The following is a 14669-nucleotide window of genomic DNA, read 5'->3' as shown; positions in this document are numbered from 1 at the left end:
GCAAAAAAATTCACAGCTACTCAAAGCACAACATTTCACCTGCTGCCAGTTTATTTTTCTTTTTGCTGTCCGCTCCTCTTGTGAGCACAGCTGGTAACTGCTGAACTTGACTTCCCAACACCCACAGCAGCTTGGTGCATTTTGTTTTTTGCTGAAATCAAGCCACATTATCCAACATCCTCTGCAAACAGCCACTGTCAGCAGCTGAGCTCACCTCAAGACTCAAAGGAGGAGACTGAAAAGATGCTCTTTACCCAAAAATGAGCAGTATTACAGACAGGAGGAATAAGGAAAAGGGTCACTGGGCAGAGTCCTTTCATCTGCTCAAGCAAGTCAGGAGTGAGTGCATCCTCAAGTCAAAGAAATCTGAAGACTTAGCTCCAACTTGGTTATGCTCACGTCCTCGAGTGTCTCTAAAACCGCATGTGAATATTTCACGCTTCCGCTGTGCCGCACGCGTGAGGAAGGGCTGGATTCCTGCCAGCTGCAGCACCTCTTCCCAGATCTTTGCGGATTCTCCCTTCTGAAGAAACGTTGGTATCCGAGCCGTATCGGGCAGCGACTCAGATCAGTGACCTCTGCCCCTCGACCTGCTTCAAACAGCGGTTTCCACGAGTGTGCAAACCCAGCCTCCAGACTCGACTTACCCAGAAGAAATTCAGTGTGAAAAGCTCAAAGTTTTCACCGTTGCCGATCTCATACTGCCTGCGGCACAGACAAGGAAGTGGAGCCAAGAAAAACGATCACAACTTCAGGCTTTACTTCTCCAGATAAGCCCCAAGGCCACATGAGCTCTGGGAATCAACTCTGCATATTAAGGAAGAGTTATTAAAGCCTCAATGCACTGCCTCTGTCTGCTGACAGCAAAGACCTACACTCCAAAAAACAAGGCAAAAAGTAAAAAACTACAATAACAGCTTGTTGTTGAAAACCAACTGGATATGAAACCATGGTTAAACTACTTATCAGTGTTAAACTGTGGTTTCCAGTAAGTAGAAAAAAGTTTTAAAATTCCCTTTTTCTAATAGGAGTACTAACTGGAATACACAAAGAGAGGCTGAGGTTTTTAAGAACGTTCACACGGAGCAGTTTGGCCTCTCAGAAATCTCATTCAGAGAGAAAAGTGACAAATGACTGACAGAGTTCCAGAGGAGTGCAGCAGGATCACCCAACATTTCAAGAGAAGAAGCTGTTTTCCTCTCACACACACGTAGGCAAACGAAGTATCTTTTACAATACGGGAGGGCTGGGGAAGTTCATCGAGGGAATTCCAAGAAACCAGCACCTCGCAGCCTGTGTTACGCAGTCACGGAGCACGTGAAGATCAGATTTCTGTACGTCTCTCTCTTCTGCAATATAAACATCTGACATCTCTAATCAGATTACACGTGGTTAAGACCTTCCCTTCCTAATATTGCTTTTAGCTCTACTTGCTTGTAATCCCTTCAAAGTATACAACACTTCCCAATGGATCGAGAAAGACACTTTTAAGGACGAGCTCCTTTAGTTCGGGGCCTATTTCCTTCTGATGACTGAACGGGAAAAAAAATTGTATCGCCCAAGGGCAGATTTCTCTCCTACAGGCAGACAGCGAATGCCTAGAACCACCGGCTGCTGGATGTCGTATGTTAAGGAACCGGGTACAACTCTGAGTCGAGATACTCTGCATTCACACAGAGGTCCCACTTGGCAGTAGAGTGAATCCTTATCTGTAATCCAGCACTTAACGCTACAGTAAATGCCAACTATGGGCTTGTGCATAAGGAGTTATTGCAACAAAGCCAAAACTTTGCAGTAATGGTCCTTATTAAACAGCCTCAGCGTGACCCGGGTGGGCCCCTCACTACAAGAAGGACACTGACAGGCTGGAGAAGGTCCAGAGAAGGACAAGGAAGCTGGAGAAGGGCTGGAGGAGAAGTGTGCTGAGCGGCTGAGGGGGCCGGGGCTGTCCAGTCCGGAGAAGGGGAGGCTGAGGGGAGACCTCGCTCTCTGCAACTCCCTGACAGGAGGGAGTAGAAACTTGGGGGTCGGTCTGTTCAACCAAGTAACAAGCGATGGGACAAGAGAAAACGGCCTCAAGTTGCACCAAAGGACGTTTAGGCTGGATATTAGGAAGAATTTCTTTACTGAAGGGGTTTTCAGGCACTGGAAGGGCTTGCCCAGAGCAGGGGTGGAGTGTCCATCCCTGGAGGGATTTATGAGTCGGGCAGACCCAGCGCTCAGGAGGTGGTTTGGTCGAGGACTTGTCAGTGTTGGGTTAATGGTTGGACTCGATGATCTTAAAGGTCTTTTCCAATGCAGGCGATTCTGTGGTTCCGAGCGTGCCAGAGCACGGGTGGGCGGGCAGCCGAGCCCACAGCGCCAGGACCAGCCACTCCCCTCCCTCAGAGAGACCAGAGCAGCTTCACAGGCAACTCACAGAAAGTTCCTTAGAACTTAGGACGTGACACCAGCTCTGCGGGGACAGTAACGGCCACTGGGTACAGAGGAAAGAACAAACCCTGCGGGCAGGGCCAGCCCCAGCCCCAGCCGCAATCGCTCCTCAAGCCGACACGTTTTCCAGGCCAGCCTTACTTGCAGAGTTTTGATTTCCACTCGGAAGACGCAAGACGTGCTACATTTTAAACCCTGGTTTTTTAAAGCTCAAAGAAACAAATAAAAAGTGTTTGCACTTGTAAATGAGCCTTAATCTAAAGAGAAAACACTAACAAAATGCAAATTACAGGTTTCACATTCCTGCATTAGTTTCTCATATCTAACGGTTCTTTAAAAAGCAGTCCACTTTAAACTACTTTTTACAAAATACACAAGTTTCACTGTTTGAAAGTAATTCTTGCATTCAAGGCCCTACACCAGAGTAAATCAAACACTTGAAACTAGTTTCCTTTGTGGGGTTTTTTTTTTCTTCTTTCTGAACTACACAGCAGCTGTTTAGTTTAATCATTAAAAGAAATTTCCACCATTAACCTCCCCAACACCCTATAGAATAAAACAACCGATTAAGCTCTAACAGAGATATTTACACTGCTTTTAAGACCATGATAACTCTGTGAAGGTGGACCTTTAGCACAAACTTGGCAAAGGCCTTTCCTCCCCACGGAGTGCCAGCAGGCTATTTTGCTAAAGAAGATCAGATATTTCAGGGCTAGAGATATGCTCCTGCACTCAGCTACAACAAAGGATTTTATTCTTCTCTGCGGGATATCACACTTACAAAAGGGAAGCAATAAAAGTTTACAATCGTTACTCAGGCTAGCAGGACCAGGAGCGGATTACGAGCCGATGGCTGGACGGCAGCCCGGCATTCAGGGGAAGCCAGCGGCCGGGCAAGGACTGGGGTTGCTCGTCTGGGAGAAGCTCCGGCCGCTTGCGTGGGAGAAAAGGTCAAACAAACTCGCTGGGCTGCGATAAAGTTCTGTAGTGTTGGACTCTGACCTCAGGTGTCAAACTGTGCTCGAGCACGAGCGAGCCCACTGAAACTCATTTATTCCCTCGGTCCTGAGCAGGGCTGTGACCCCAATGCTGAAAACTTATTTGGCCTTGAAGTCGCTCTAAGGGCTCGAGGGTGGGTTTGGTAGGTTTGTTTGTGTTTAGTGCTTTTTACTAATTTAAAGCTCTTCTCCAAGGCAAACTTACTTAAGCTAAAAGCACCCAATACACAGGCAAGCGCTGTTCGGATGGACACGTGAAGCAGCTCTCCTGCCTCGAGCTCCCTAGGACTCCCGCAGCGCCCCAGGGACGGCACAGAATGATGAAACCAGGCCAAGCCTCCCTCCATCCCTCTCCCCAAGACAAGAGCCTGAGTCCCCAATAACCCTGCACCAACCCTCCTGGGGGAACGGGAAGGTGCAGGGCAGGGCCAAGGGCCAACATTTCACCTGCTGCTGGGAATTGTAATCGAAGAGTCCCACGGTGGCTGCGGCCGAGTCCACAGGTACTTGGGTGCCAGAATAATCGAACTGAAGCGGCTCCATGCCAACGTGCTCCATGGGATCCAGGGGGACACTCTGGGACTCGATGTTGGAGAAATCCTCCACCGGCTTGGCGCCGTTAGTACTCGCCAGCTGGGCTAAGCCCTCTGATCCATTCTGGTTTGGACCCAGAAGATCCACTTCGCTAGCAGAGTTCTGGCAGTTCCCAGGTGTACGGCTACGCAGGGAGAAAAGATATTTGTCACCAAGCACGGCCATGGAACGCACACAGCATCCACCACCAGCTGTCACCACTAGTACTCACTAGAACTGCTTGTAGATATGATAAAGGGGGAAAACAAAAAGGATGGTCTGAAACAGTTTCTGAAACTGTCTGTTTAAAAAAAAACCCACCAACAAAAAAAAAAAACACCCGCAAGACACCCAGTTCCTCTGCCTCAAAGACCTGTTACTGTACAAGCGTAAAATAATTCGGTTTCTTTTTTCTCCTCAGTCGAGAGAGTCAATCATAACAAGACAGGACTTCGGAAATGTCTCAGTTGTTTTTTCCATAAAGCTCTTTGCTAGTTATTAACCACGTGACGCTCTAGCGCTGGTTCTCACTTGAAACCTTTCTAAAGCAGCTCCCAGGGTATCCCGATCCCCCAGCGGAAGCACCGGACTCGGGTGGGAAACGGCTCAGCTCGACACAGGGGCCGGCAGCCTGTGCCTCGCAGCACACTGGGTTTGCTTTTACAGTTTTCCTACACGTCAACAGGAGGCACGGCAAGCGACAATTCCAGAAAGCTTTAATCCCTTGAGAGACGTGAACGAGTCCAAAACGCCAACTATAATTCAAACTCCTATCGAAGCGGAGTCAACACCTCCTATAGGCATCTCCGCAGGAACGCCACACAGAGCAATTAAAAACGGGTGTGAGAAAGCCAGATTACACCGCACAGAGCTGGGGCTGTGCAGACCAGAGCTGTCACACGTTTTCCTCCAGCTTCTCCCAGCGCTGCCCTGGGTACGTCGCAGCGTCCTTGGGACCCTGGTTCAAGGAGTGAAAGGCTTTTTCACCGCAGCACGGAAAATCTTTCCAAAAAACGTTAAGTGTGACACTGATTAATTACTAACTATCGGTGCACGTACCTGAAATCTTTGACATCGGCGTCGATTCCATTCTGCACAGGCAAACCATTTGTTTTATCCATCACATCCCCCTCCTCCTTCAGATCTCCTAATTTATCACCATCAAATGTGCCCTTATTTTTCTTATCCCCTTTGTCATTCTCATCATTCTCTGCATCCCTTGGCCCCTAGGCAAAAGAGACATTATTTTAATAAGCTTACTTTTCAGATCAATTTTACTTTTATTCCGAGATGGTAACAAATCAAAGGAACACGTCACAGTAAAGTCAAGTCACCCGCAAACATTAGTTCTTAGAGACAAAAACGTAAAAAAGCAACATAATCTTCATTGAATAAGTAAGGGAATTGGCTCTCACTCTTCTAAGAGAGATTTCACCTGTCTATTTTGTTTCTTCCATGTAGTAATTCAGGGTCTGCTTGTATGGGCTCTGAAAGTCTCACTCCCAAACGATTTCAAAGAATATTGTCTAAATCCTCTTCCTAGATGGGACTTCAGAATTAACTCAGGAACTTTTAAACACGACAGCACGTACCGAAGGGCTAAAACTGCCCCAGCCCCTCTCCAGAGCTCCCTGTCGCCGCGCCAAGGGTGCAGGGACCGGCTGGCCAAGTCGGGGTATGTGAGCAGAGCGGGATCACCCCACGTTCGGGGGCACTGCGGGGATTCGCACAGCCAGTCCCAAGGTACGGCCCATTTCAGAGCCCTCGGGTCCATCACTGACTCAGTCACTAGTTCACACAACCCTAAAGTAAGAGGTTTTGGAGGAGAAGGAGGAAGGAAAAAGGGGAAAAAGGGTTTCTGTTCTGTGGAGCATTTTATGAGCGATATTACATCTGCAGCGTTTGTGCCTCTCATGTCTGTATTTTATTTCACTTGGGAGAAGAATAAAGGGTGATTATGCCAGGGGCAGAATTCTGAGCAACAAAAGGGAGAGGAAAAACATAATTTATGATAAAAACCAGCAAGGGGCATATAAACATATTTATCAGAGACAGCTTTGGTGCTGTCAACAGACAGATATTCAAACTCTTGTCTTTCACTTCATTTGAGGGAAAAGCACTCCGTACACAACAGGGCATTGCAACTCTCTATCAGCTAAATCATTTTTTCCATTCTCTCTGATCAGAGGAGGGGATTTTTTTCTCCTTCATATCTGGAAAAAAAAAAATATATGCTTTTAAAAAAATCACCTTCTGATGTTTCTTCTTAAAGAAAATAAAATCACACTTCCTTAATGTTAAAGAGCAGCCTTGGGAACGCCAATTGTAAATACAACTTTGGAGCTCAATTCCCAGGCACACAAGGGGATTTTCCCCAGCGAGCCCCTTGGTTTCAGAGCTGGCACCCTGACTGCTGATGCTGCACAGCAGACACCCCGCTAACCCCCAACTCAGATGACGAATTGGCTCCTTCCACTGACTGTTCCTGTCTCAAAAATCATCTTTCTTGGGCTCAGGGTTCAACAAGGTTATCAGGCGCCCACTAATGAGGGACAAAAATAAGAGGATGGAGAAAAGAAACCACAAATCAGGTCCCTGAAGAGTTGAGCCCAGCAGTCTAAAGGCAACAAACGCACTTGGCTTTTATGGTTTTTGACAATTCCTGATCGAGCCCTTGGCCAGTAAGACAGAGGCAAGATCACAGAATGATAGAATGGTCGGGTTTGGAAGTGACCTCGAAAGACCATCTTGTCCACCCCCTGCCAGAGCAGGGTAACCCAGGGCAGCCCCACAGGAACGCGTCCAGGCGGGCTGGAAAGTCTCCAGAGCAGGAGACTCCACACCCTCTCTGGGCAGCCTGGGCCAGGGCTCCGGCACCCGCACAGCCAACAAGTTTCTCCTCACGCTGAGCTGGAACTTCCCATGTTCTAACTCAAACCCATTACTCCTTGTCCTATTACCGGGCACCACTGAGAAGAGATTGTCCCCTTCCTCTTGTCACCCATCTCTCTGATATTGATATCCCTTAATAAGGTCCCCTCTCAGTCTTCTCAAGACTAAACAGCCCCAGTTCTCTCAGTCTCTCTTCACAGGAGAGACGTTCAAGTCCCTTCATCATCCTCGTCGTTTTCTGTCTCTCTCCTGTCTCGTGCTACAGGGATGAGGCTTGATTCCGCCTCTCTCACCACGTCCTTCGATTCCCCGTGCTCCCACCCCACCCCACGGGGCACGGGGAGCAGAAGGAAACGCCGTGCCCTCGAAAGCATTCCCCAGCTGGAGTGGCTTTTGGAGCTACAGTACATTTCTAAAATCGTTACATGGAGCTTTTTGCTTTTGCTTTTTTTTTTGGGCGTAGCCAGCCACAAAGCAGCCACAGGCTCATCCAAAAACCACCGGTCTGTGTGCAGACTTCTCCGAGCCCAGGAGGGGGGTTACCACCGGTGTGTTTATCTGAAGAACTGGGGGATGCCAGCAACCTTCCCGTCCTTCAGGCCCAGCTCCCCCCTCTGCAGCCCCCCGAGTCAAGCCCAAGTGTTTCAAGGCCTGCCCTGTGTGAAGGGAGGTGGCTAAACTAAGAGCAAAGAAAAAAGCAACATCTGCCTTTAGGAATGGATGAACAAACAAACGAACCAAGCAGCAAATGGAGAAAAACAACATAATGGGAACTCCGAAGTCAGAATGAGGCACACTTACAAATCCTCCTTTCCTTAGGCAGGAATCTCCCGGAGATGAGCTCAGCACATACTCTACCATGCTAACCCCGAGTCCTCCGCTCTCTGACCGCGGTGAAAGCACCGAGTTGACTTCACTGTTCACATGAAACCCCTGACCAGGTCTTCTCTGAACCATAATTGGTTGGGAAACAGAGTGATCTGGAACAAAAACATGGGTCATTCTTGTAAGTAGATCCAGCTATTCACAGGAAGCAAGTCATTAAATACGTACTCTCTAGGGTCTAAATTGTACTTTTTGGCTCGGATGACGTCCATGAGAAAAAGCAGGATGGCTTTATTTGTTACATATACTAGAACCTGTAAACCTCCAAGTGATAACCACATTAAAAGTTTAAAATACTAAAATTTCAGAAATTTAAGTCTCTAAGTAAAGGTTGCAACTAAAAAAATCCAAGTTCTATCTTTTAGTGTTAGTAAAACTCTTGCATTAGTACAGTGAAAACAAAAACCAATCTGGATTCATCACTTAAATCATCATCCTACCGTTACACCAGCCTACACGTGATTTTTTTGGCCATATAAACTGTCGTGTTCATGTCAGGATCAGAGTTTCTCTTAGCTGCTACTTCCTCAAGGAAAAAAAATAAAATACAAGAACTTAATTTCTTCTTCCTCATCCTGCATCAGCCTCATCCCTTTACCATCCCTGCAGAGGGAGGGTTTGAGATCCGACCAGAACAGGCTGAGGACGTCTCCAAGCCCTTACGAGATTGGCAAAAAATCCACCGGCTGGGCAGGAGGAAGCGACCTTACATCCCCAACGAGGGGAGGGAAGAAGTTCTCTGCTCCTGGCTGCTTCAGTGCAATAGTCAGGGAGTCAAAAATAGCAGGCAGCAGACACAGGAGTTGCCAGGGGACGGTGGAAGGGACATGCGATGACATTGATCCAAAGCATTCTTACAAAGCGGGCATAAGGTGTCAAGGGAAGGAATTCTATTCTGTCCTTGGCTCCTGGCCCCTTCTCTGCCTTCTCCCTCAAGCCAGCACAAGCATCTATGGTCACAGAGTGAAGTGGACTGGGCAGACTTTAGGGGGATAAAGCAAAAAAAAAAAACTAAAAAAAAAGCCAAAAGCTAGTTTTAACTGGGATCAGCTCGGCAGCAGCTGCCCTGCTGGGAGGGGAAGAGGAGTGGCCTGCGTTGGGCAGGGCTGCTCCTCTCGCAGGACTGGCTTTAAGCGCTGCAAAACTACAACTTCGAGGTAGAGCAGTGAAGAACCAAGGGCACATGGGTGGGCTGCAGAGAGAAAGGCAAACGGGTGGTGCAAAGGGCATCTGGTAGCAAACCCAGCCTCGTGAGTTCCACCGTCGATGAACAAACCATGTGCCGGCTGCGGACACTTCCAGCCCCCTCCTCCAAGCCGTGCTCCTTGCTCCGGGGCAGCGACCTCCAGCAACTGCCCAGACCCCGGCTCTTCACTTCACAGGGCAAAAGGGGAAACTCTGACTTCCCTGACTCCCAGCGCAGGCTGTGGCTCAGGACTGAGGGCTGCAAGGTGCACGGGATTAACTGAGAATAAACAAAGAGATGAGACGCGGGGCTTTGACTCACGGAGATTTGTGATCAGCCGGCATGGGAGGTGACCTCCCCCAGATGTCTGCTCAGCCCGTCTGGTGGCTGTAAGCGGCCCAACAACAGAGGGAACAAAGGAGAAAGTCTCCTCCTCAGCTGCTGCTGCTCAGAGTCGGGCTCAGGCCTTTAATCCACCCTCAGCTGCACTTTACATGAACACAAGCAGGCACGAGTAGTTGGGGAGGACGGGGTGTGGAAAGATGGAAGAGCTGGAGGCAGCAGCTCCCCGAAAGATCCTCAGGATCCAGCTAGACCTCAAGAATCAGCCCATCCGGTTTGGAGAAGCTTTCTCCCCCTTTCACAGCCATTTTACTATTTAAATGATAAAAACTGCCCCTATCGCTATCCTGTACCTTTACCCTAATAATGGACATTTTTCGCAGTGGAAAAAAAAAACCAACCAAAACCAAACCCACACAACAGCGAAGCTGCTCTAAATCCCGTCTGGCCCTGGAGCTGCAGTTCTGCAGAGCTGTTTGGAAGCTGCACGAGGTAGTCGGCAGCACTTAAGGAGTGTATTCATTACGGATAGAAAGGGCAGAAAATAAAAAGTAAGAAGGTTAGCACGTCAAATTCAGCACACGCATGGGATTTTTCACCATTTAACTAAAACCAACCTGAACACCCTCTCCTTAAATTCAAAAATCAGGGGCAATCTCTGATCCACAAACAAAATTCTTAGCGGATAAGGGACATGTTGAAGTTTCTTTCTTTTTTAAACTGAATGTTGCTGGGTTTTGGTTGGTTGGTTTACTGTCTTAAAAACTGTGGGGTTGTTCTGGGTATTAAACTTGCTCTCCCAAGCCCTTTGCTCGAGGTTACAAATAACCCATCCCAAGGCAGAATATACATTGGAAAGTTTAAATTGAAATCTTCATGGCAACCTAAAATTTTTAAGTAGATAAACAGGAGGGCACACATGATCACATTAAACAGTCTTTTTATAACTGTGGATATCTTTTAACTCTATCACAAAGCAATGTGGGTTTTTCTATTAGTTTTCTATTACATTAAACAGATTTTTTAAAAATCTTTTAAGAGCTGTGTCATCCAGACTGGGCAGCAATTTGAGCAGATGAGTTGCACATTTCTGTATCCAACTCCAACTAAATCAAGTAAATAACGGAGCTACCTGATGTTCCCCAAGCACTGTCTCTCCACTGATCTCCCAGAAATATCCCTTTTGGTCCATCTTTGCTGGAATCATCAGATTCCCAAAACTTTTTACCCGGCAACAGCTGCTGCAATTAAAAAACAAAAGAAAACAAAAGAAAGCATGATTAAAATAAGTATAAAATGCAAACATAAACCATAAGCGTCTCCCTCCTAAACATGAATCCATCATTAAACACAAATGGACACACGCTTTACAATCAAAATATTTATACACTCCTAGGGTGAAAGCCATCCAGCAACTGAGATAACGATTCAATCCCCGCAATCCTCTTACATTCTTAAATCCTTTATGAACCCCACACACGTAAGCACACGCACACGATTTCCATTCGCCAGCCTCTCGGCACGAGAGCTACTTGCAAGAAAAATATTAGCAGGAAGAAAAAAAAAAAGACCTCTTCTGATCACAACGCTTCCACCTCGGCTGCGAGGATCCCTCTAAAACTCCCCAGCATTTCCAGCACAAATTCTTGCCTTCGAACGCTGAGGTTCTGATGCCGGCAGGGACAGCAGAGCTCAAGAGGTGCCAAGAGCTCTCCCTTCTCCCTTTTTTAACGACCGCCGAGGCCTCTGGCCGCGCTAGGAAGGTTATTTGTAAACACTAATAAGAGGGAACAGTTCTGGGGCACCGCACCTGCTGCGCGGGGATTGTTCCTACCGGATGGAAAGCAAAGGGAAAAAGAAGAAAAAAAAAAGGGGGGGTTATGCACTTACAGAGACCGAGACAGCAAGTCAGCCTCGGCTTGAATGAATCCAGGGAAGATGGTGCTGAAGCTCAGAAGACGGCAGAAAGAACAAAGTGCCCTATTTAGCAGATGGATTTTGAAAACACCAGCTTCGCCGAGGAAACACCTGCCACGCGGTCCCTGCATATGGCGACGGGAATTCCGAGCCCTGCTTAAGTGCCTTAGATGTCAAGCGTACAATCTTCCAATTACATCTTCTGGCTGACTGAGATGGATGCAATTCAGCCAGGAAACAACAGCACACTCGTAGCCAATTAACCAAATAACTGAGCCTTGCCTGCCGACGCTGGAATCAAACGAAAGGAACTGGAAGATGAACAAGTACTTGCATCTGTTTGAAATTACCAGGGAACAAACAAGAATCATCGGATCAGTCCGTGTCTCCTGTACGTTACAAGTGCCCGTACCTCTGCACTCCATCGGGAGGCCAGGAAATGTGAGGCACAGGAGAGCAAACAGGCTGCTGGATGAAGATGAAGCAAGCACCGAAGATTTCAGAGCTCTCAGCTTGCAGTGCTACCCTGGCTTAGAACAGACAAGCGGAGAGGTTGTGCTCACCATTTATTTGTTACATTAAGGGGAAACCTGCGTCCTCAGAAACGTACCGCAAAGGAGGTTTGCACGTATGAGATTAAACCCCAGGTTCAGATTTGGGTAACAGGGCAGACGACAGGTATTATAACGAACACGACGTCAATTTTACCCCACGCTGGAAAAGCAGAATTCTTTCCAAACTCAATTTAAAAAAAAAAACACACCAAAAAACCGCCCACCACAGACAAAAGAGCAGTTACACTCAGCTATTAACTAACACCCAGAGATGCTGCTGACTAGAAGTAATCCTGCTTTTGCGCTGAGATCAGTAGAGGATAAGATCAATCCATGACTTAAACACAGCAGGCTCCTGCAAAGGAAACTAAATAAATAAATGCAATCCCTTGCGGGGGGAGAGAGAAGAACCTGGGCAGCCACAGGACGGAGGTGAGGCACGGCGCAGGAGCGCACCTTGGGGCGGCGGCGCTGCTCACAGACACGCGAGTTTCAGGGCAGCCCCGAGCAAGAGCTGGCGCGGGGACATTTCTGCACGCTCCTGTGCGAGCACACGGGAGCGTAAAGCAGAGCAATGCTCACCTACGGAGGTTGGATCAACACCTCTAACTAACACAGAGCAGGTCAAGCTGTAGGATGAACGTGTGTCGGGAATGCTCTGGCACGGAGGTCGCCACTGCTGAGCCACCTGAGACCCTCCTACAAGGCTGAAGACACACCTGCAGACACCCTCTGTGTGTGCTACGTGATGCCACAAAGCTAAACAAAACTTCCTTAGGGATTACTGTTGCTCACTTACAGTTTTTCTTCTGCTGAAAGCGTGTGCTTGTACAATTTCCTCACCCTAACATCCTCTTTCAACTCACGACAGCCCTCCTCCTGCTCAGTCAAAAGCAAAATCGTTCAGACCAGTTTTCAAAGTGAGGACAAGGTGAGCTCGTTGACGTTCTGCGCCCCAGCAGAGCGCGGCGTGCTCCACGCTCCCGCAAAGGTACGGGCACTTCGACCCTGCCTGCACGCAGGGACGCTGGGATCTGGGCTGTCCCTGGGGCGGGGGAAACACCCGAACAAAAAGCATCAGGGACATGGAGGACTTTGACCCACTCCATTTCATTGCATCCATTACAGACGCCGAGTCTAGAATCACCAGTTTGGGCTGGAAAGGTTCTTCAAAGATCAGCCCCCGCTGCGATGAGCACAGACATCTTTTCAGCATCTCTCAGGTTGCTCAAAGCCCCGTCCAACCCGACCTTGAAGACTTCCAGGATGGGGCATCCACAAAAATCCTCGGGGGGCTGGAGAATCTCTCCTACAAGGACAGGCTGCGAGAGCTGGGGCTGCTGAGCCTGGAGAAGAGAAGGTTCCGGGGAGACCTTCTTGCAGCCTTCCCATACGTGAAGGGTCTTACAAGAAAGACGAGGACAAACCTTCCGGCAGGGCCTGTAGTGACAGGACAAGGTATAATGGTTTTCAGCTAAAAGAGGGGAGATTTGGACTAGGTGTAACGGGGGGATTCAGAATAGATGTAAAGGAAGAAATTTTTCACAATGAGGGTGGTGAGACACCAGCACAGGTTGCCCAGAGGGGTGGTGGAAGCCCCATCCCTGGAGACATTCAAGGCGAGGTTGGAGGGGGCTCTGAGCAACCTGATCTAATTGAAGACGTCCCTTCCCACCAAACCATTCCATGATTTTACGATCCACAACTTCTCTGGACAACCTGTTCCAGTGTCTCATCCTCCTCACTATCAAGAATTTCCTCCTTGTGTCCAAGAAGTCTCTCCTTTCTTCCCCTACAGCCAAATACTTGTTCAAAAGACTGGCTCTCAGTATCAGAAATATTCAGTGCAGAAGCACCAAACTTTTCCCCAGTTCTTCAATATTTGACCTACAAACTCCACACCTTGCACACAGTCTGTCCAAGCAAGAGCATTTAATTGCCTATTTTCTCTACAAGGAATCCCATTCTACTTTCAATCTTTCCCAGCAGCAAGTCATTTCCACCCAAACCTCTCCAAAAGATTAAAATTCAAAGTAAGAAAGCATTTGAAGCCAAGTGCTAAACTTCCTCAGGGTTTTTATCATATTCTTCCTACTTGTTCCACTTGTTCTTTTAACTCTCAAACCACTGGAAGAACCCTGTGTTTTCTTTCTCCACAACCCGGAGTGGAAACATCACGAGGTACGGGCAGGTCACTCAACCGTGTTGGTGATTGGATGTATCGTTGCATCGTAACCGTAGCGTGGGACTGCTCCTGGTTCTCTCATCTGAACGATAAAAGCTGGGAAACTCCCCTTTAATCCAAAAATAATCCAAGACAACAGTAAAGGCAAGCGACTCCCATCAGCAAAACTCCTTTGGAAACACACAGCCTGACCTGTTCGTCCGCACCACGGGGGGACATTCGGGAGGTGAAAGCCAAGTCAGAGCTCTCTCGTATTTACAAACATAAACACACAGCAGGTGCATTAAAGGGTTTGGTTTTAAGCTTCTGTCATTCTTAAAATGCAGCTTTTTTTTCACTCCAGCTGCTGCCACCCCAGCAAAACTAACTACTCCTTCTCATTGCACTGCAAGGAATTTTGAAAAAGCAAGTGGTAGGGACAGAACAAACAGAATTTCAGCTGCAACTAAACACTTCTCGTTTCCTTTGACAATACCTTTCAGTGCAGAAGGGCACAATCTGTTCTGCAGCCACACCTGCAGTACAGGATGAGGGGGGGAACGGGCTTGCAGAAAGGAGATGGGGAAAAAAAACAAGCAGAAGAGAGTAATTTCTTCTCAAAGAAAAAGCAAGCTCTAGTTTACAAGAAAATTAAACTCCTTTCACAAACTTCTGACCATCAAAAATGTTTATAAGTTTTCCTGATGTACACAAGAAAGCAACAG

General features: G+C 47.8%; 1 protein-coding gene across 1 annotated transcript; it reads right to left on the bottom strand.

Annotated features, from left to right (window-relative positions):
* Positions 1-647: 647 nt before the first annotated feature.
* Positions 648-10524, bottom strand: LOC104272784 (pumilio homolog 1-like; the record flags this gene model as incomplete). Its single annotated transcript, XM_009867876.1, has 5 exons — positions 10442-10524; positions 7698-7876; positions 5064-5230; positions 3823-4149; positions 648-705 (listed from the first exon to the last, which is right to left on the bottom strand). Coding segments are annotated over exons 2-5 (708 nt in total), but the record flags the coding sequence as incomplete, so codon positions are not given.
* Positions 10525-14669: the final 4145 nt, after the last annotated feature.

The sequence above is a fragment of the Apaloderma vittatum genome, unplaced genomic scaffold (genome assembly GCF_000703405.1).
Source record: "Apaloderma vittatum isolate BGI_N311 unplaced genomic scaffold, ASM70340v1 scaffold11334, whole genome shotgun sequence".
NCBI lineage: Eukaryota > Metazoa > Chordata > Aves > Trogoniformes > Trogonidae > Apaloderma > Apaloderma vittatum.
This window is presented reverse-complemented; position numbering and strand designations above follow the sequence as displayed.